Source organism: Thunnus thynnus, chromosome 19 (assembly GCF_963924715.1).
Source record: "Thunnus thynnus chromosome 19, fThuThy2.1, whole genome shotgun sequence".
NCBI classification, from domain to species: domain Eukaryota; kingdom Metazoa; phylum Chordata; class Actinopteri; order Scombriformes; family Scombridae; genus Thunnus; species Thunnus thynnus.
The window spans coordinates 4,746,366-4,770,306 of NC_089535.1; the positions used below are offsets into that span (position 1 = coordinate 4,746,366).

Here is a 23,941-nt window from a genome sequence, read left to right on the forward strand (position 1 = left end):
ACTGGACAAAGTAAACTGTGGTCACATGTAAAGACAAATATTACAAAAAAACCCTGATCTGATTCAGGAAGAAGGATATAATGGACATAAAACCCCCACCTCCCACTGGAAAAGTCTTTTCTCAGGCAAAGCAGAGTGTCAGCTTTAGAGCTGACAGTTATTTCTAAAAAATCTCGAAATAAAAAAGTGTGTTTTCTCCCTGAGAGGGCAATCAAGCAGGTGCCTGGTTAGTCATGATGGCTAAACATATAGTCCCGTGGGTGTCTCCTGTTTCCAGCTGAGAGTACTTCTTGCTCACAGTGATGATTTCCATCAGAGCAGGGCAGAGAAAGTGCAGGTAATGGCTGCTTGTTTTGCTGTCGTATATCACATTCAAGGCTCAGACATTGTATAGTGTTGAACCGGGAGGCAGTGCTGTGTTTTTTTATACCGCAGAGGTTTCTTTACTGGAAGAAAAAAAACATACATATACATTATTAACTGTGTGTGTTACTCATTCGATGATGTTGCAAACAAGAAACAAGGAAAGCAACATCTGCCACGAAGCCTTGAATATGAAACAAAAGGAAACCTTGATAAGAGGATGAAACACTGATGAATCTCTTCTGACTCCACTTCAGCCACAAATTATTATAAAATCTGCCTCGACTTGTTCTAGTTTCTGTATTAAACCAAGACCATGATTTCTTCCTAAACTTAAAGGACAAAATGTCAATTTTTCTGTCTTAAAACAACAGTCAGGAGCCCAAATGAACATTGAAACATGTTTTTCTTGCTGTAATCATTCCTCCTGTTCATACTGACCATTAGAAGATCCCTTCATAATGCACTTACAATGGAAGTGATGGGGGACAAAATCCACAGTCCTCCTTCTGTGTGAAAATGTATTTCAAAGTTTATCTGAAGCTAATATGAAGCTTCAGCGTCCAAATGAGTCAAATCAAGTAGATATCTTTCAACGTTACAGTCTTTTTAGTGCCAAAGTCCCTCTTTTTGTTACTATACTTCCACCTGCAGCTCAAACACTGTCCGAGGAAACACAAAGAGGGAATTTGATGCTAAAAAGACTGTAAATGTGTCAGATATCCACTTGATATGACTAACTCAGACTGCCAGTATGAACAGGAGGAATGATCACAGCGAGGAAAACCTCTTTCACTGTTCATACGGACACCTGACTGTTGTTTTGAGACACACTTGAAAAATTGTGAACTTGTACTTTAACCAAGAGCTGCCAGTGTCTAAACATGCCATAATAACAAACCAATGCTGTAGTTGCAACCAACAGATATCACACTGCAAGATGGTATATTTTGGTGAAAAGACAAAAAGAAATACATTTTAATTTAACATTTTACTCACAGATTCAGTATCAACATTTTTGCAACTTGTCAGATATGTTAATTAATCTCATTATGTTAACATTATAATTTGTCAAGCATTACGTTTCCTGCTTAACGTATTTGCTGTTGCATTTTAGTCATATATGAACATAATCTCTAGGATCATTTGTGTGTAACATAACCATAAAAACTTTATTACTGAAGTTTCTTTGAGATATTTACAATTTAGCAAAACAAGCCAGCAAAGAACTATAAACAGAACCACGTTCCTGCACATGCTCAGTGGTGTCTTCCTTACACAGAACTACTCTCCTAGGACTGAAAACCTGATCGCTGTTATTAGTCTTTGGAGCCATTTCTAAACAAACTAACTTGATCAAACTCTTCATGACGAAGGAACACATCACCCAGTGCAGCTACGGAGGTCTACAGCACAGAGGAATAAGATATATCAGACTCTTTGTTGGTTTGGCTCTGTACATGAGATTGGTTGACGATGAGAAAAATATAGAAAATCACCTGCTGCAGAGCCTTCTGGTCCTGGGTTGTGCATATCCCATACCAGTTTGTTTCCAGTCAGGATACTTTCTGTTGCTTCACTATAAAAGTTCACAAGAACTTGGGAAGGTGGATATATGTATGTGACAGCTCCTCTGTGATGCTGATGCCCAGGAATCTAAAATAAAATAAAAAAGGCAGACGCTGACATCTTGTGGTGAAACTCTGAACTGCACCGTGACTTCACAGTGTTTCTATGGCTACAGCTGTACCAAGGTCTGGACAATTAACAGCTGGGTTAGTATAGTCTGGGCAGAGAATACAAAGAAGATATTAAAAAAAAACCTGCAGCAGAGCAGTTTGTTTATCATCATGCTATTACAGTCCAGTATTTACTCCTGCAGTGTAATTAAGACTCTTTAAAAGTCATCTTTCATGTTCAGCACATTCACAGCATCTAATATTTGCTGCATTAAGAGCAACAATCTTCATTATTATCTTCATTTTCCTTCTTTGGCTCCTGTTTTATATGTTTTGATAAGTCTAATCTATGATCAATCAGTCATAGAAGCGTCCTCACATTCGCCTCATTTTAATTACAGCACATGATCTTATTCACACACAGGTGCACACACACACTCCAACACAGACACAAAGAACAGTTCCTCTAGCACAATTACAACATTTGCCGTCATTCAGCTTCCTTGATGGTTGTCATGGAGATGTCATTGATAAGGTGGACAAAAAAATAATAATTTTCCTTCCCCCACACACACGTAGCTAAAGAGAAGTCCTGCGAGGCAGTTTCACAATTAAATAGCTCTTTGCTGAATCAGATCTCCTTTAATGGAAAGACAAATCAGACACGCTGTGGCGCTGGGTTGCTATAGTGCTTCACCTTGCGCGTTCATCTCTGTCAACCTTTCCTGTTCTCAGTCTCTGTAACTCTCCAGAGCTGCTGCTGCTGCTGCTGCTGCTGCTGCTGCTGCTGCTGCTGCTGCGGTGGTGGATTAACCATTTCTTAGAGCTTAAACCCTAACGACAGGCCTGTATCACTCTCTCTCTCTCATCACATAGTTAGTCTGAGGAGCAAACACAATCAGAAGAAAAAAAACCTTGACTGCAGCCACTGTTTCCTCTGACTTATTGTCACACACACACACACACACACACACACACACACACACACACACACACACATATATATACATCCGCTCAGCACTGCCTGGTCACAAAGGACATCAGTCGCAGCGCTGCTACAGGAGAGTAAATGTCTGCAAGAGAGGACTAATCCTGGCTGAAGGCTGGTGAGTAGTAGAGAAAATTTACAGTAGAAAAATTACAAACAAACTTTGCAACTTAATTTTTGTCTTATTGTTAAAGAATCTGAAGAAAAAATTAATGTACAGAAGATTTGTAGAGGTTGAAAATACATTTATCTATGTTACATAATGCAGTATTTCATAATTTCTGACTAAAGTAAAGGTATGCCATCCCTTAATGTGTTCATCATATGCTTCGAGAGACATGCACACACACACACACACACACACGTAATCATGTTAGTGGGCTCTTCTAGAAGATGAGTGTTCAGGTGAAGTGGAGTTTTCTGTAAAGCTGTTATCAGTCTGCAGGCAGAACATTAACAACAAAACATAATAAGCACATGGTGTTTGACTTTCAGCTTCAATCTGAGGCTGTTTGCATCCACATCAGATGAACATTGTCGTATTTGTAGCCTCTTTTTCTACACACATGAACTCCCAGTTTTAGGGGACCAAACATACAGTAATTGGATGATTGGCTGCATGCTGATATATACATATTTTCGGGGCTCTTTGCGTCATGCACAAAAGAACAGAAAGGTCTAGAGATGTCTAGGTGTAACATTTGCAGCTGAGTCTATTGTTGTTTCCCAACATGACGACCAAAGAAGTGTGTATAAAAAAAAATCAGAATAAATCAACCAGAACCAAAATATCAAGACTGTTGAACTCATCGCTGGAGAGTCAATTGTACTCAAGTACAATTTAGGGTTTTTGCCCTCTAGTTTTTTACTTCTATTCTACATTTACCATAACATAATATTAATTCTAGCTATAATTTGATGGTGTTTACATCTACATGAGATTAAACGTGCAGGAATGTTTGACCTTTTTATACATAGTCCCCAAATTTCAGGTGACTAATCATAATTGCAAAAATCTAAATAAATAAATCTAAATAAACCTATAATGAGCATTTAAAATATGATGTTTTGTTATACAGTAAATGAAACCACACAATGTTATACAATAAAATAGCTAAAATTAGCTCAAACAACAACTTTACATGTTAATACATCAGTAATGATGATCCAGTAGTGTAATATTATAACATCATAACTCGTTTACTTTTAAACTTTAAGTACATTTTGTTTGTAATTCTCCATTTTTTCAACTTGAGTAGAGTTTTAAATGCAGGACATTTACTCATAATGTCAATACATTACGTATTAGAGTATTTTTACAGAATTCTAATGCTACTTTATGATAATAAATATTATTTATACAGCAAAGTTACAAAGTGCTTTACATGGTTAAAGCTCCAATTAGGCAGTAAAACCAGACAATTAAAGTAAAATAAAATAACACAGAATAAAATACTCCTAGTATAAGTATTTTGCTTAAGTTAAGGTGTTTGTATCAGTGTTAAAAAGTGAAAATGCACGGTTGAGTTCAGTAATTGTGGGGGACTCGGTAGACCACAGAGGAGAGACAAATAACTGGAATTATGATGGAAAAGCCTTTTACAACTGTTTAGATGTGTCAACAGGCATCTGCAGCCGCGGCAGCAGCTCTGTGAGGCACAGCGGTCGTAAAACTGAGGCTGATGGGATTGTTATGAGTAATGAGAATGAAAATGCGTTTTATTTTCTACAGTCCAGTTTTATTATGGTCTTAGAGTAAAGCTTTTCATCCACGACTGGTGAATGTAGTTTTACGAGTGTTTAACTTAAAATCCTCCTTCAGTCAAAAATATGTTTTTCTTCTTGTTCCTACAGTTGAATGTTTGAGCTTCTCTGTGTTTGTTTTCACATTCATCTGCTGAGAAAGGAGAAAAGTTTCTCTGAGCTCATTGAAAGTCCAGTTTTAAGGGGCCTAGAAGCAGGATTTATGACATCACAACTAGTTTGAAAGCCAATCGTGGTCCAATATTCAATTTACACATAGTGTGATGTGGAAACTTGAAGCACAAACACTAAGAATGGACTTTACAGTGAAGGAGGAGACATCTGGTGTCAAATTTTGTGTTGAATTTTTACCGAGGAAGAAGGAGCAGATGCCATTTTAAGATAAGATAATTGAACTTTTTTTGTGGAAAAAACATAGCAGACAGAAATGATTACTCAAAGTGCAGCATTTTATACACATCTTAAAACATGTCTGGAAAGATCCCTAAGCTAAAATCAATATAATATGTTTGTTTGACACATATGTATACACTACAATGTATTGGCTTGTTTTCTCTCTGTTCTGCTCTTCTTGCCTCTGTAATGTAAGAAGTGTCCGGGCACCTTTGGATGTATGACACCAGCATAAGAGAAATATTCATTTGGTCATGTGAAATATTAACCTGATGATGCTGTTAGATGAAAAGTCAGAGGAACATCAAACTTATTACAGTTTATCCTGAGGGGGAGACAGATGTGTAAATCAAATTTAATGTTTAAATCAAATCAACAGCTGTCAGTTAATTTCACTCAAAACCACAAATGTCAACTTGCTGGTGGTGCTAGAAGAAAAAGTCAGGTGATCACCAAAGTCAATAGGATTCATCTTTTGGGGATCTTGAATGTCTGCACAAAATTTCTCATCAATCCATCCAATAGTTGTTGAGATATTCCAGTCTGCACCAAAGTGGCAGACTGACCAACTGTTAATAAAGCCAGGCTGCTAGTGTATGATGGTTCAGAGAGTCACCAAGAAGTCTGGTAAACCTCAGAGAAAAAATGCTATTTAACAGCAAGGAACCAGTTGATTTCTGGAACAAAGCGTTTTAATGAGAATGACCCGTGCAGCAGAGATGGAGAGATGAAAGCGTCGACCAATAAAAGGAACAGCATGACTGAATGCTTACCACCTCCACCTCGTCTGTCAAACACAGTGCAGGTGGCGTTTTGTGTCTTGGATATATGTGTATGACTGCCAGCAGGACGAGCTCAGAGCATTCAGTGATTATGCACTGCGTCTGCCGGTGCTTATATACCAGCCAGAGACAATGATCCTGAAAGTACAGCTAAAGCGGTCAAGTGGCCAAACAATGGAATGAGTCACATGACTCCAGCTGAGCTTGTGTTTCCCTTCTGAAGACCAAACTGAAGGCAAAAAGCATTAAAACAGGCAAGAAGTGAAGATGGACACACAGCTATGACCTGCAGGGAGGAGATCACATAACCGCTAATCTAGAGTCCTTACCAACATATAGACTGGTGGTTCTTGACCTATTTTTCGTGAACGCCCACTTAAGTCAGATTGAACACACACACACACACAGTTGAGTGGCAATTATTGACAAATAAACAAAAAACCGCATTGTAAAGATCACATAAACACTGAAGAGTCCCTTTGAAATGTATTTTATCAACCTCAAACATAAGTTAATACATAATATAAGTAATATTCATTAAGAATAAACATAAATATGAAAAAATGAAAATGAGCACCAAGTTAGCGTTACATTTTGAACAAATGTAACATTTAAAATAACTAATCAATTCCTGCCAGCATTAATATCACCCAGTGGAGAGTCTCCAGTGTGTCGGCACATTAGTGGGAGTTCTGGTTCCTGATGATCTGCTGTGAATTTCTTTATGGATGGATGAAGGTGTGTCAACTTGAGCCTGAGTGCACCTGAAGCTAATCAAATTACTGAAATGAAGATAATCCACAATATATCACGTTTTCTTCATCTGTGCCATTATTTTCTCAGATACAAAACTGCTGAACACACATCTGTCAGTTCCCACCATTAACAACCAAACACCCCCTGACGTTCCCTGAACACCCAACGACACTGAACGAGACGATTCATTATCTTACCACACTAACTATGGGTTTGCTGATGATGAGTTATACATTCTTATAGTTAAAAATGTAACTATGGACACATTTTAGTAGGAATTTATTATTAAAAGTTACATTTGTTGTGTTTTTTCTACACTGGCATTGAGCTGCGTCCTCGTTATCATCCAATAATTAGTGTTTTTCTTGGCGACACATCCACATGTCGAATAGTTTTTTAGAAAATTCTGTTTGTAAAACTATGATACAGAAATTGGAAAGTAATGCAGAAGGATCCTCAAATGTTTTCAAAATCAGATAAACTTTACGTCTTATTTGCATGAATATTAATAATGAGTGTATCATATTTTAGAGGGAGGTTCAAGTAGTTTGTGTCTCATTGTTTTAACATGTTTTGGGGGATTTTTCAATCTAAATTTATCAAAAACTAAACAGAAGTGAAAGATCGAGCTTTACTGTGTTTTTTCTCTTTGCTGTAGAGTTTTACACAGTTGTGTTTTGTTCTTCTTCTTACTTTATGTTACAGTACAACTAGGCAAGCTAGTGAGGCTAATGAAAATGCATATTTTTACCCTAATCATCTTGCTCCTCATGCCTGAACCTAACCAACCTAACCAATGAAGGCAACAAGTACTAGCCAATCAGAGGCAGAGTAGGGCGAGTTTCGACAGCCTTCGACTGTCTCCGTCGGCCATGTGATCGTCTCCTTGCAGGTTGTAGTTGTCCATCAAGAGTCTCCCGTGGCAGAGCATCACTAAATAAACACAACAAGACTCTGCTGATGTCTGTGGTTCATAAACATTAACGAATCAATAACTAGAAAGTATCTTCAACCAAATATTAAAGGGCAACTTCACCTATTTTACACATGAAAATTGGTTTCCTCATTGTTAGTAGTACTCAGCCTGTGGAAACAGTTGTATGTCTTGTATGTGAGAAAATAAACCTGGTGTTGTCATAGTAACGTCATCAGGGGTTATCTCAGCTCATGCTTGGCGACTTCAAATTTTCGATGGAAACCCAGGTTACAAACTGGAGGTGTGGAATTTGAAAGATGTGGGTGGTTACCAGGCAGGAAAGACCTAATTAAAAGCCACTATTGCATTATGGGAAACATAAGATCCAGTGTCGACGCATACAGAGAAATAAATATCAGGAGTTTCTGGCGTCTGCTGCATCGGTTTTGAACATGCTTTTTAAAATCTGTCTCTCACAAGTCCAATACTAAAACACTGGTGTGTGTGTGTGTTTTAAATATGACTTTTATTTTCAGTGTATTTTCATTTTTGCAATCATAAAACTGATGGGACAATAAAAACAGCTTCATGGTTGATCTGAAGTGGATGTAAACACCATCAAATCATAGCTGAAAATCATCAGATGACATTATTCCTTATTGTCAACAAATCCCATGAAATGTAGCAGCTGATTATTCAATAGTCTCCTACTTCCTTACTTACCTGCCGCACTTTCCTCCAAGTCTATTGGCTCCAACTGAAGACGTGTCTATTTAGTTGCATTTTTTAAAAAAGGTTCAGTTATTTCCTAAAACAGCTGGGCACTGTAGTTTTTAGCAAACGTTACTCAAACATGAATAAATTGTAAATTTGTTGGGGACTATTTTCAGCAGTGCATTAATACACAATTAGAATACTAGTATTTCTTTTAGCAGCAGTACAGTGATTGTGGAATTGAATCAAAATAAACTACAGCGAGTGTTTGCTTATGATAAACAAGGAACATGTCACTCAGTGCAGCGTTGTGGCTCAATGACATGTTTTTAATAGATTTTGGACAACAATGGAGCGCTATGGCACAGAGGAATAAGATTTTAGGAGGACAAATTCATTGCAGTTTTTTATGGAAGTTAAAAAATAAATAAATAAATCATAGATATATATAATAGGTATATAATAAATAAATAATAGAATATATATAATAGATATATAATAAATAATAGAAGATCAGACTCATAATTGAACCTCATTGTTTCCCATTTAAATAAAAATGTGCTGGAGTGCAAGTCATTAGTTAAAAACATAAAGCAGTGTATTGATTTATTACTATGTGGAAACTGGAGCATTGCTATTAGCAACACATGCTATAAATACATGCTGATAGATGCAGGGTGCCGTCCATTAAGTATTATTTCAGTTTCACATGAACAATGAGAGACACACACACACACATATGAACCAATATATATATATATATACATGCATGATGCATTTAAACATGTATAATCAAACATATTGTTCAAACTTATTTTAAAAACAGTTATCTGGTCAATTTATGCAATGTTTGACTGATATTAGCACCAATTGGACATTAATTGATTAATGTCAACAACTTGTTGTTATATTGTATTTTTCTATTTACCTGCAATTGTTTACACACAAACACATGCAAATCCCTTAAAATGAGACTGAAAATTTTAAAAACTGTTGAGAAAAATGTGTTTTTTCAGAACTTAATTGAGACAAAGATACAGTAACTCCTGCTGTGTGTCATTGATTGTTATTACAGTTCGCTTTATGCTGTGTATGTATGGGCACCACACAAAAGCAAAACAGGTGCAGGGTGACTGTTTCTGCTTTGCATACTATCTAAATTGCAAATATGATCCCATGCAATATAAAAAGTAATTTCTTTCCATAGCATAGCTGTAAAATCTAGTTATGTTTCGGTTTCACGGGTCTGTGACTCATGCAGGAAAATGTTGCAGGACAAGTGCATGAAAAGGAACTGTTGAATGGATCCAGTCTGCAAACAGAAAAACCAAGAATTTTACATCTCCTGCCTCTCCAAACCCATAAACTATTTGTTTCATATAAGTAGTTTTATTGGTAAAGAAAATGGAATATATTTATATATATATATATATATAAAACCACAGCAGTTTGTAAATATTTAAGGAACATTTAGCTACCACTAAGGACACTGAGGTCATAATTTGGGGATTTTAACAAACATAAAGAGTGTTTCTACATTTAAAACACCCTCTTTTTTGTCCGATTTATGTATTTTTTCACCAGGAATGATTAGTTCTCCACATGAACTGGACTCCTAGCAACATGGAGAGGGCTTTAAAACATCATTCAGACGTCTATTTTGGGAAATAAACTTTTAACACTTATTTTACAGGTTAAGTCGTGGCCGAAGAGTTGAAAAGTGTGAGGAGCTGCTGGTTCTCTGTTCTGTATTCCCATTTTAAATTCTTCTTTGAATTACATTCTCAATTTTACTTAACATAGAAACACAGGACTCTTCTGGCTTTTTTTTCAGTATTTCAACTTTGTTTTTTCAACTTTGTTTCTGACTAACTGTAATGTATGCACATCTCAAAACATTATCAGGTGTCTAGGCTAAAAGGCAAAAACAATCTCAAGGACAAAGAACAGCCATACACTGAATAGATGCTTCCAAAAAGACATTTTATTGAGTACAAATACAACCTTCTGACTTTACGTCTTCAACGTTTTTGTCCGTCATTTTGGTGAACACCTAAAAATAATAAAATACCCATGAGCCTTGGATGTTTCTTGGCTAAATGCACCCTGGGAGTCGTAGTTAAATTCTACCCCAAAGTTGTTTTGTCTACAACTGAACAATATATGATACAACTGCATTTGTCGTTTTGTCAAAGAACCAGATATTGCATGGAACGTTTACCAGGGGCAACTGAAAAAGCTCTATTTGTGCATAATTCTCTGTTTTGTTACAATCCCCAGAAACCTGTCCAACTAGACCTCCAAAACCACCAGTCAGGACCAAAAGAGATGGAGGTAGAGGGCTGTAATCCTGGGGTAGCCATGGATTCAGGTAACCCCTTGCTAAAAGCGGTCTTCCTCCGTCGCCTGCGACTGACACGGCTGCTCCTGGAGGGAGGTGCTTACATCAACGAGAGCGATAGCCAAGGCCAGACACCCCTGATGGTGGCCTGCAGGACCCAGCATACCGACGCCCAGAGTGCCAGCCGGGTCAAACTCGTCCAGTTTCTACTCGAGAAAGGAGCGGACCCGAACATCCAGGATAAGGAGGGTCGCTCTGCGCTGATGCACGCCTGCCGGGAGCAAGCCAGCCCCGAGGTGGTGTCTCTACTCCTGGATAGTGGAGCGGACATCGGCCTGGAGGATCAGTCTGGGACGTCAGCGCTGGTCTACGCAGTCATGGCTGGAGACTGGAAGGTTCTGAAGCTTTTGATGGACACATGCAAGGCCAAGGGGAAGGAGGTGATCATCATAACGACTGACAAGTTCCCATGTGGGAAACTGCAAGCCAAACAGTACCTCAGCATGCCTCCTCTCGGTCCTCTTGATCAAACGGACAAAATGACATCAGCAGCTCCTGCATCTCCCTCTGAAATTCAGCTCATCACCTCCCCCCAGTGCACCTCCTCCTCCTCCTTATGTCCCCCACAGCCGGTCTTCTCTTTTAAAGAAGCCCAGTCCTGCGGCGTAAGCTCCCATCCATGTTCACCTTCACGGTTTCAAGGGCTCAGCCAAGTGGCAGCGAACAGACTGCAGCAGCCCCTCCTGAGGTTGAACTCTGAGCCGTGGCTAAAGATCCCAGCTTCCCTGCTCACCCAACATCCTCATGCAGCCTCAGATAACCGCCAAACTGAGGACTTCTCTCTCAGAATTCCCAAACCGGATGCGGACAACAACACATATTCAAAAGCTGACAACTTCAAATGGTATGAAGGAAGATTGGGACGTGATAAAGGAGTAGAAGGAAAGAATGAATGTGCCAACCACAGGGGACAAAAGATATCCTTACCAGGTCTCCTATCGTCCCACTCTGCCTCCCATCCTAATCTTCATTCTGAAACCCTTGGAACAGATTCAGTCACCTCCTCTTCCTCCCTTTCTGGTGGCAAGAACCTCGGCACTCCGCTTCATAGAATGGCCTCGTCAAGCCTTAATAGCATCATCCAGAGGCGTAAACTGGGTACAGACATCTACGGCTCTGACCCCCAGCTAGCTGCAGGGATCCAAAATCTCCCTGAGGAGTCCCAGCACCAGAAAGCAAGAGACCCAACAGAGGGCAAGAAGCTGGCCCCCTTACGCTGCTCCAGCACGCTGGGCTCCAGGGGGTCACTGTCGACATCGGGCCCGACCAGGAGATTGCTCTCCGGGTTTGAGCGCAGAGGGTCTGGTGCCTTCTTGTTAGACCACAACTCCCAGACCAGGCCTAGATCTCTGCCACCTCTGACCCTCAACTCCTCCAACGCTCCCATCGTCAACGTTTACAACCTCAGCTCCAGCGGTGGAAGCGGTTTCTATGAGAAGGAGTCTGGTCTAAAAACTTTCCTTCCCACCGCTCCTCCCGGGCACCCGAAAGAGATGACGAGGAGGATGCTGCTGAGGAGACACTCGATGCAGACCGAACAGTTCAAAACAACGGCTTGAAATTCAGCCTGGAAGGGAAGTTCATCAGTGTGTTTTAACGTTAAATGTGTTGTCATGTTCATGTGATGTAGTGTCTATGTAATGAAACTCTGAAATGATGGAAACCAAAGAGGATAAATAAAGAAAAACAAAAGATCCTAATCAATGTAACAACATACATGTTGAAGTTAGCTCCCTCTGCTTCACTGTGTTGTGTGTCGTCACCGTGCACGTTGCTTCAGTGTGCAGTTTTAATGTGCAACATTTCCTTAAAGTTGCATTTTAAATTTATGGCCACTTGGGAGTTGAAAACACATCTGGCACTTATGTTGTTTCGGTGAATATGTCAGCAAAAATACTGCCTATTTCCACATCCAGCAGTCACAGAGCAACATTAGCCTTCATTTGGAGTCGAGTTTCTGGTCATTTGACAGATGTTAAGCTAAATATTCACTCTCCTTTCTGCTCTGTTTTGCTCTCTACGGACTCCTGAGTAAAATATCTGAAAATATCTTTAGATGTTTTCTTTACCAGCTAGTTGCTAACTTTGTCTGTCTGCTGTTTAGTGCTGGACTAATAGTACACTGTGGGTTCATCAGAGCTTTTCCAGGTTGATAAAAGTGGAATTTGCAGGTTCAAAACCAAAACAATAAGCTAAAAGAGGCAAAAAAAACAAAAAAAACCCTGCAGATTCAGTTGATAATTCTCTGTTGTTATCATTAAGAGCTTTCAGGTTACACATTGTCATTTGATCCATTGTTAGTGTGAAAATGTAAATATAATAATAACATTTAAAGAAAAAAGCCATATATCTGCTCAGCTGAGTCCAATAATAAGTCTTGTTTCAGCTTTGTTTTGGTCTCCACCAGCTCCTGAGAAAATATCTGACTCTCTTCATCAGCTAGTCGTTAACTGTGTCCGTCTCATTTGTGGGTTCAAAATCAAAACAGTGAGCTCAAAGAGGCTAAAAAAGCTGCACAGAGTTAAGAGGAACAGCATAGTTTGATTAGGTAATAGGTCATTTTCTTTGGATTGTTAATATAAAAAAATAATGATTACTGCGGCTTGAAAGTCACTGTGTAGAATCTGAAAATGCCAGACAGACATTTTACACAACAGATCGAACCAGAACCAGAACTCAGTGGAAGAAGACAACAAACACTGCCTCATTCTTTCATTGTGATTAAATGATGGTAATTATGACTTCCGCATCTCATAATTACAGGAAAACCAGTATTTTGATAGCGGTAACAAACAGGATGGTACTGTGATATTTAGATTAGACAAATTTTGAAAGCTTGGATGTATTTCAGATGTACGAATGTCTCCTTGACACTTTAACTGCTTCTGAAGGAACAGAGCGACTTGGAGAAGGTTAGACTGCTTTCCTCCCGAAAAATAACAAGGATTTAAGATACCTGTGCAATGTTGACATGCTAAAAATGATAATAATAATACCATCCATATTACTCAGTGACATTAATATCTCCCATATTATTGCTCAAAACAAGGAAGAAATAAAGTAAATTAAATCAGGCAGCGCCATCATGCCTCTGTCTCCTCAAATAGCGACGGCCTGAACATTTTCTCATAATTATGAGAAAACTCCTTAAATCATGAGATTGTTTTCTTGTTGTTATGAAATAGTAATTCATAATTATGAGATAGGGAAGTCATAGTTACAAGATAAGGCCTCCAATTTTTTTTTTCCTCTGGTGAATGCAATGCAAAACATGGATGATCACTACATATAGTGGCTTTAAATCAAGAGAGGCTGCTGTATTCGTATTCGCTATTCGGTCGAGGAGAATTTAACACTTTAATTACAGCTACAAAATAAAAAATCATCTGTCGCTGAGATTATGTGATTGTGTTTTTAAGGAGAGCAGAAGTAGAAAATGTTCACTGTGTAAGAACAGAGAGAGAAAAAAAGTGTTTAATAAATGAATTTATTATGATGTAAAATGTATCACAAATCACTGTAAAAGTACATCACTGTGCATTAAATATGCATAATCATATGAACGTGTTCTGTTCTATCATCCATACAAAATAAAAAAAAAACACACCCTTATACAAACACACATGTGAATTTACTTCTTCAAACTCCTAAAAACATTAAGAACATCAGTGTTTCCCACATATTTACATGTTTGTATTACTGTTAAAAAAAAGAGGATTAAAACACTGTAAAAAGAAGAGCATGTCATGATGAGTCATTATAAACAAGAGCCATTAAAAATTAACTGGGGTTATGTATTAATTTGCATTTAACTCTTATCACATTAGGCAAAATAAATACATATTATTTAGAGTATTTATGGCAGGTGACACTCACAGTACAAACAGTGGCTTAATGCAAGACAGAACAGTTGTTTTCTGTGCTTCCTAAGTACAAAACAACCTTTACAAAGTTTCACCGGCTATCAGCTCAGACGGACCGCGGTGACGTCGCACCGGCGTCCTCGACACGATGCTCCTCGCTCTGAGAAGCAGACTGAGCACGACAGCGCCAAAAACCTGATTTAGTCCTGATGATCCCTGTCATCTCGGACAGGCGTGTGTGATCCTCACAGAGTCGCTCAGGCTCTGCGGTCGTAATCGCTGACCATCTTCTTGATGTGGTTCAGTTTCCCCTTCAGGTATTTACACCTGCGCTTCTTCATCTGATAATCTGCAGACTGTGGGGTTCATGAGGAGAAAGAAAATGTAAGAGATAACGAATAGAGAATAAAGAATAAGATGCTATTATGGACTTTGCTCTGAAGATCTCTTTAGATCCGATCTCACGTACCCGTTTCATGTCCTTAATCCTTTTGTACTCATCCAAAGCGTCCTGTTAAAAGAGAAAAAAAGAATTTGTTAGTCATACATTTCAAATTGAAGCAGAAAATCTCAAATTTAAGATAAATATCAAGGACATACATGCTTTTTTTGTCGTCTTTCTTAAACCTATATTAAGTGATTTTTTGCCACTCGGGGGACAGTTGAAACAACTCGTACACACAACATTTACTTATCACCTTAAATAAAATGTATATGGCAAACGTTAGCAAACAGATGTTGTATTATTATTTGTTTGGAGTCATGTTTGTGTTCATCAAATCAGTTATTCACCGTTTTAGCTCAGTTTTTGGTCTCCACAAACTCCTGAGAAAAATATCTGTCTCTCGTCTTTAGCGAGATGTTCCACTTCCTTCACCAGCTAGTCACTAACTGTTTATTTAGCTGCAAAATGCTTCACTATTTTCACCAGCTATGCACCAACTTTATCTGCTGAACAGGTGGAGTACAGTGAGTTTATCATTGAAAACAGCTGCCTGTTGCTGCAGTGAGCACCAAAACATTAAAGCTGCAGGCCATAAAGGCAAAATAAGTCATTAAGAAACAGGCAAAAACACTCTGTAGAGCTGAAAGGATTAACAAGGTTGGGTGATAATTCTCTGAGGTCACTCTGAGCGACACCTTTTCATGTTACACTCAGTCATTTGATCCATTATTAAAATAAAAATATTAATTAAAGCAGCTTTAATGCAACGAGTTTTAAAGCAAATTATATTTCTGGTGTTGATTCCTACACTATAAATGCTTCAAACAGCAACAAATTGGTTGAAATTGATAATAAATTATGTGGTTTTAAATAAATTAAATAATATAAATAGGTGAGTAAATAAATATCAAACTGTTTGGCTCTAAGCTCTCACCAGGTACTGCGGGCTGCCCTCCTGCAGCTCATCCAGCTCTCTGTCGACTTCTGCCAGATTCTTATTGATGGCGTCCAGCTCTGCCTGCATGTCTTTGTACTCCTGGTGGTCGCGGTCAAATTCACGCTTGTAGTCGTTGCGTTCCTGCTCGTTGGCGATCGGAGGAAATTCACTAAAAAGGTAGAAAAGAAGAGGAAAGAGAGGGAATATTTTAAATTACAGCTACGATATGTCAAAGCACGCTGACGTAGAGGAGTCTAACTTCTACAAAATGTCTCATTCGTACCTGTAAAAGTCGCTGTCGTCGTCCAGCTCGTCTCCAGACGAGGCGTAGTCGGTGTCATAGTCCTGTCCATCAGCTCGACGCGGCCGACCAGCGCGTCTCTTTTTGGGCCTTCCAGCCGAGCTGGCGGCTAAATCAGAGTTACTGCTGTAGGGAGCCCCGTTCTGCAAAGGCAGGTTCTCTTCCGCTGTAGGCCTGCGGGACAAAGGACAGTTACAGTATTTATATTATTGGACGATACAGAAAAAACTCTAATAACAATAATAATAATAATAAAAAACAGAAAAACAGAACATAAAAGTGCTTTCACAGCTTAGCTATGCATGTTTTACCATTTGAAGATGCTCTTACATCCATGCAAAACATGACTGCACAAAGGGAAAATACTGTAATATCCACTAAACTATGTGTGATAGTTTTAATTTTAAATCTCGCTTCTCTTCAGTAACTTTCCAATGTCGAAAGAGGAAGTAAAATAAAAGGTCATTCTGATCTGATGATGATCTGCCAATCCATCCGATGAGCAAACAGATCAACTATGACTTCCTGTTTCTCTTACATGTTTACCTCTTTGTAGTTTCCTTATCAGCACAAATAGATTTCACATAGTTTCGGTGTTGCAGGAAAATAGCACACATGAATCTTAAAAACACTCATGCATGTTTGTTTTTCGACTGTCCTACTTTCAGAGGAAACAATCACACAGACTGGTTCACATTTTTGCATAATAACAAGTTCCAGCAAGCTTTTCAACAGCAGACGTCTGCAGAAAACCAGTTTTAAGTGTTGCCTATAGCTCTATACATACTAGTATTTATACTATACATGGTTTATATGCTTAGTAACATTTTGTACAAACAGGAAGACATGTGCCAGCGGATGAAAATTAATTTGGAAAGCCAATTCCAATTAGACGTAAAATGAAGAAAATCTGAATTCATCCAAATATTAATACTTTTGTTTGTTTTTTTACATTTATTTTACAGCCCAAAATCACACATGTACAGATTTAATTTCCCTCCTCAAAATTCAAGATTTTATAAAAAGGAGGATACTCAAAGATGCCAGTTTACACACAAAATTTACTTAATTATCATCAATGTTCCAATGTAAACACACTCAAACCCTCGTTAGAATTTGTATATTATGAAGCATCTCTGTGGTCTAAAGTCCCATTTGGATGGGATCGACATTACAGAGGGAGGTGGGGAGTGAAATATTCTCTCTGTGCTCTTCTGCAATTACACTCATCATTCCTGACGGGACTTTAACCATCAGAAAATTGCAGGATATGGTCTGTAATCGACATGAACATTCAGCAGGACAAAGCCAAAAGAGAAAAGCCTCCCCACGGGGGCACCGGAGAGTTCAAGGCGAGGCAAACTCTCCTTGTAACTCTTTCTTTGTGTCACGAGTCAATTCTGAACACACAGACATGATGTCCATCAGCAATAAACCTCCATAAATCCACTTAGATATCAGAGGAAAATAGAGACTTCAGAACATGCCTGAAAATCAACATGTTTACTCCAGTAATAGTTGTCTGTACAACAGCTGCTAGTAGCTAATTCAGCAGACATTTAATGGTGTCAATTTGCCAAATAAAGACTAAAAATAGGGCTCAAATGAGAGCAGCAGTATCTTCCTGTAGCTGACATTAAAAAGGCTGATTTGATGAGCTTTTATGGAGTCTTGCTCGCCTTCTGTCATCACACTGGTTCCCAAATAGGCCTGTATTTTGGTGTTAGCATGTTTCCATCTGTCAGATTAATAAAAATATTTTTGTACAAGAAGGACAAGCAGTTCTTCCTGCAGGTGATGTTAAAATGTTGTCTGAATGGGGCTTAAAACACCTACATCACAATCACAACATCCTCACTTTGATTACGACTGAGAACATCTGTTTTAAGTCACCTTCTTTGCTTTCTCCACATATTTCCAGTTTCTCTCTACTGTGAAATGTCAAATAAAAGAAAATAAACCTTTAAAATCTGCACATTGTGCTCAAACTGCTGCACTAACCTGTCTCTCTGTGCTGCCATCTGCAGCGCGCAGCACATAAAACATCACACACACACCCTCTGTTATCAGTGCAGCTGTTTATCTGTGTCAGTATTACTCACTGTGGGGTGTAGCTGTACGGAGGTTTGTCATAGTTTGTGCTTTCGTCATCCAGGTGACTCCTGGAGCCTCTCAGCTTATCGGGGTAGTCCGCCATCGGGAGCTCCTCCGGGGGGACGGACACATTGTTCACCTTCAGGAAAGAGTCACAAACATTTTAACAATACACCAAAAAAACATATTTAGTAATGTTATAGCATTAAGGTACGATATCTAATGTTTGCTGCACCACAAGAGTAATATGATTTTACAGGGTTTCTGCAGTGTTCACCAAATTATAATTTAAGACTTTTAAAAGACCATAAAGACACATTCAAACCAGTCAAACAATGATGGAAAACCAGTAAGGAAAATAAGGCCTACAGTTATATAAGGGCATGAACTTACTGACATTTCTATCATGTTCGTCAGCACTTCCCAGCTGTATATAACAAAAATTCCTGCTAATACAATTAAATCAATTAATGCAACCTAGAGCCAGATAAGTGGTGATAACTGATGGATGGATTAACCAATGAAAAAACATTTGTTTATGCTAAAACTCTTCTTTTATCCACAGTGAGCTGATGAGCTACTGTAGCTGCAGTAGTGATGCAGGTCTGATGGTCACTGCAGCACAATCAACTGTTGCACAAGTTTCATTGTAGTTAATAAAGAATGTCTCCCAACAGCCTGCAAACACATGCAAAAACAACTTACAGCTAATGTTAATGTCTACAGCTGGAAATTTAAGGTTTAAGGCCTTTTTGGAGGGAATTGAACTCAACGCTTCTGCAAATCATCTACAGTAAAAAGAAAAGTAAACTGTATTATCAGCGATAACCTTTTATGTTTATTACTATTCCTCCCATTTTACAGCTGCCTTTCTCAAACAAAACACACTGGATCTCTGCCAACTCCGGTATGATTCGCCTGCATGGACTTGTCCTCTGAAAGTATGTGTCATTATTGAGTTACACCCTGCTGCACACCCCCAAAACACCAGTCTGCATGTATTTGCTGCAGGTCTCCACAGTTAGCACTTTCAGACAAACATTCCCACAAGCTACGGTGAAATATCTCTGGTTTCCAGTATCATGTTGCTGCTGCGGTGTTGTGTGTCCGCTAACTGGTGGGTTTGATGGTTTTGAGTTCTGGTCCGACCTGTTCTTCCGCTGCGGTAAGCTAAACTGCGAGGAATCGGCTCAGCTGAATGTCACCATGACTTACAACCTGTTAACAAAATGACTCACCTACTCATCCCTACTTACTATGAGCGTGTCAAGTGTGAGAGTTGTTGCAAAACACTTCTGAAAATAGCTCCGGAAAGAAGGATGATTCATGATGAAATGTAAATACTGAATTTTTTAACGCTTGACAGTTCAGGTTTGGAATTCTTCCTCCCATACGACATTATCAGCTAAAGACTGAAACTGTCACCCGTGAACAAACCACACCTTGAAACCGAGTATGCTACAAAGAAAGAAGGAACTCAGTGATCCGCACGTCCCCCTCCCCCTCCGAAAAACAGGTGATTGCCACCAAACAGGTCAAACCACTTCAACTGATACACAAAGTGCTGCTGTGCTTCACCAGAGACCAGATATTAGATCAGCTATGAGAGCTTCTTTTGATTTCAACTCTGGAAGGTTTAGAGCTGAAATGATTTGTTGCTTTTGTGCAGACAGTCTGGGGTCTTTTTCTTTATGCATCAAGGCAGTTTCTCTTATTCAGGACTTATTTTACTGTATGTTTTTACTGTTTTCACTTTGTTGTTGTTACGTTTCTCTACCTTTGTCTGTGACTGAGCCATGTCAAAGAGGAATTTCTGTTGCTATGTGACACAATAAAGTTTTATTTAATCTTGAATCTTACTAGAAACAGGAAGAAAAAACACCAGGATGCTGTAAAACTCAGCAAAGTTGAAAGAAACTAAGAGCTGAAACTAGTAGTTGATTAACTGATTATTTGATCAACAGAAAAATAAGCGATTAACCATTTAAGTCAATTATCAAGCAAAAAGCAAGCTTCAAATTGTTAGGATTTGCTGCTTTTTTCCTTTTTATATCATTATAACCTGAATATATTTGCTGGTTTTGTCCAACCAACAGTCCAAAGCTCAATGTCACCTTGCTTTTGAAGACTACAGATGACTGATAAAACGAGGAAAATAATCTGGTAATCCATAACAAAAACACTCAGGTTAAATAATTCAACATCCAACACTCACCCACGCCTCTACGTCCTGAGGAGGCCCCATCTCGTCGATGACCTTCACTTTCTTCCACAAAATGTTGCTCTTGCCGTAGTTTCGGATCTTCTGGCGAGTCTTCAGAGCGAAGACGAGCATGATGATGAGAGCCACGGTAACCAGGAAGCCGCACACCACGGCGATGGCCTGGAACGAGAGATAAACCGATGAGTTAAAACCTTTCTGAGTTACTTTCAGAGCTATTTCACTCATTTTCTGATCTTTATATTTGGCTGATTGATCAGTGTGATTGTTTTATTGTTACTGGGGATCAAAATAAAGGATAAAGAATACAGAACAAATCCTCCTGTGCTGACGCAGGTATGAGAACATAAAAAATGGACGTCAAATCTGTGTGTTCACCTCTTGTGGCTCCACGACGCAGTAGTGGTAGAGGTACTGATTGACGAACACTCCTGAGGGCTGCGGTTGTTGGTACTGGGCGCAAAGGCCGGCGATCTGGCTGCCGTAGACCGAACCAGAGGACTGGGCCATGGGGTTCACTGCCACCAGGTAGACTATGGAAGCTATTAGCATTAGCAGCGCTAGGATGGCGCAGATGATAATCACTGCCAGGTAGAACCTCCTGCTCTCTGATAGGCTCTGATGAGACACGATGATGATGAAGATGACCAGGCCGACGATAAAGGTGATGGCTGCCATGGCGATGATAAACCCTTTGCCCGCCCGGGGGTCATTGTAGTTTCCTCCGAGTCCTCCGTAACCGTAGTTGTTTCCGGCTCCATATCCACCGCCGCCAAAGCTGCCGTACCCGCCGCCGCCATACCCGCCGCCGCCATACCCGCCGCCACCATAGCCTAAACCCCCAAAACTACCCAAGGCTCCCTGAGTGTCCCACGCCAAAGTGGAGGCAACACAGGCAAATATGGCCAAACACAGCACGATGACGATGATGGACATGATTTTGAGGATGCCTGGTGGGGATGTCCAGCGGTAGAAATGCTGGAACTCATCATCTGGGTAGTAAGAGTACGCCGGCTGGGGAGGGGCGTTACTGTGAACACAGAAAAAAAAACATTTATTGTAAAAGTGTAAATTCAATCTGAGTGCAGTTTGGAAGCAAAGAAAGGCTGTAAGGATTTGAATCTTATAAGCAATCATGTTGAATTTATAGAAGGAACGCTACGAGTACTTCAAGAGCAAATTTAAAAAGAAAAGCATTTTACTCATACATTTTTTTTCAAAAACTTGAATTTCAGGTTCTTTTTATGGTTCAACCTCAGCAGAGCTGCAACAAACATTCATTTTCATTATCGATTAATCTGTTGATTATTTTCTCAATTAGCTGATTGGTTGTTTGGTCTAGAAAATGAAGTTGAATCAGAAAATGGTGAAAAATGTTGATCACTGTGTCCCAGAGCCAAAAATCACGTCATAAAATGTCTTGTTTTGTCCACAACCCAAAGATATTCAGTTTACTGTCATAAAAGACTAAAGAAACCAGAAAAAAAATGTACATTTAAGAAGCTGGAACCAGAGAATTATAGCATTTTTTCTTTAAAAAAAATGACTTAACATGACCAATACCAAAACTTAAGATTTAAAAAAAAAAAATCGGCAACCTGTCCAATATTTTAAAAAAACAATTTTTAAGTTGCTCAGAATCAGTTGGTTATTTTTGAATCCAAAAATCCAGGTCAAGTTTTTAAAAAAATCAAGCTACTCAAATTGGATTGGTGACATTTAAACACCAAAATTTACTATAACTTGAACATCTGGGCTACCAAGGATCAATCACACGTCAGCACTTTCGGGTTACGTTCTGTCACGATCACATGATCCAAGACAGAAAAATTCAGATGAGCAACTAAAAAATTTCAATCAAATTACAAATCTGACCTCCGGGAAATTTCAGGAAGAGGAATTCAAACCACATAAATGGTTTTCATACCAAGATAAGCCGTATTTCATTTTAAGCATTAAGTCTTCAGTAATGGTTAAATTGTGGCCTTTCTTTACTTCCATACAACGATGTGTTCATACACAGTGTGTGAATAGATTGAAGTTAATGAAGATAAACAGAACAGATGGTTTATATTCATCAAAAAGAGACTCACTATCCATCCGACTCATAGGGAGGTGGACTCCCATTGGGCCTCGAGGACATCTCTGCTGGATCCTTTGAGGTGCTGATCTGTGAAGACGAATCTACAAGAAGATTTCTATTGTTAGAATACATTTACTTTAACATTGTCTCAATTTCCTTAAACATGATGTTGACTAATTGATTATATAATATCAGAAAATAATGAAAAATGGCCGTCAAAATAACCTAAAGCCCAAGGTGGTATCATCAAATTGCTTGTTTTGTCTGAACAATACTCCAGAATTTAAAATATTTAGTTTAATTATGACATAAAACTATAAAAAGGTAGCAGTTCTTCACATATAAGAAGCTGGTACCAAGAAATATTTGGCATATATGACTCAAACGATTAGTGGATTATCAAAACAGTTGCATTAATCACCAAATCAATTAACTGACTAATTATTTCAGCTCTATTTTGAAATCATACTAAAACTATAATGACGTATTATGTGAGTTTTAACCGCCATTTCAATGTATGAAACTACTGGAAGCTGTTTCAGTCATATTAACACAACACTTGACATTTTCCGTCATCATCAGAAGACCACAACACTATAATTAGGAGATAATTGATTTAAAGCGGTATCTAACAACAAATCTTTCTTGCGGCCACAGGTAACAAGTTATTTTAAATTTAAAAACCATAAAGTCAAAGAAGCTTCCGGTGTTAATCTCTCAAACACTCACCTGTTGCTCGGTGTGTCTGCCCCTCTCTGCCTCACTTCAACTGTGTCGACTGAAACTGCTGCTGCCTCTGCTGTTAAACAACAACCCGGCCACACCTTGAGGATGTCGGCTCTCGGTCAATAAAGCCCCGCCCCCCTCTCTTTACCTCACAGGTGTCACGTTACCTTACGACACCGGAAGTCCTCCATGCATGAGGAAATACCTGGAAATACTTCAATTAATGTAAAGAGGCAGACACAACAGTCTCAGGGTTGGTTGTGTCTGATGTAGCTGAAGCACAACCAGATGTTTTATTTTGGTTCAAATACAGAGAAGCAGCAGCATTAATTAAATAATTAAGACAATTAAAAGATAAATAATAATAATAATATATAATAAGTTATATTGTGCAAAGAATTCATAGAAATTATTGAACTAAATGTGTTTTTACATCTTAGAGGGACCTATTATTACATTCGTATGGAGTCCTGAAACTGACAAAATGTAGTAAAATGTTATCAGACATATAAAAA

At 38.8% G+C, this 23,941-nt stretch overlaps 2 protein-coding genes across 2 annotated transcripts; one reads left to right on the forward strand and one right to left on the reverse strand.

Annotated features, from left to right (window-relative positions):
• Window positions 1-10,599: 10,599 nt before the first annotated feature.
• Window positions 10,600-12,967, forward strand: ankrd34ba (ankyrin repeat domain 34Ba). Its single transcript, XM_067574384.1, has one exon. The coding sequence runs from the start codon at window positions 10,684-10,686 to the stop codon at window positions 12,313-12,315; it is 1,632 nt and encodes a 543-aa protein (XP_067430485.1). The 5' UTR covers window positions 10,600-10,683; the 3' UTR covers window positions 12,316-12,967.
• Window positions 12,968-14,227: 1,260 nt separating this feature from the next.
• oclna (occludin a) lies at window positions 14,228-23,547 on the reverse strand. The gene is made up of 9 exons (XM_067574076.1): window positions 23,430-23,547; window positions 22,711-22,801; window positions 20,996-21,647; window positions 20,612-20,779; window positions 18,405-18,535; window positions 16,285-16,476; window positions 15,999-16,170; window positions 15,089-15,130; window positions 14,228-14,975 (listed from the first exon to the last, which is right to left on the reverse strand). The coding sequence occupies exons 2-9, from the start codon at window positions 22,758-22,760 to the stop codon at window positions 14,877-14,879; spliced, it is 1,506 nt and encodes a 501-aa protein (XP_067430177.1). The 5' UTR covers window positions 22,761-22,801; window positions 23,430-23,547; the 3' UTR covers window positions 14,228-14,876.
• Between the last annotated feature and the right edge of the window lie 394 nt (window positions 23,548-23,941).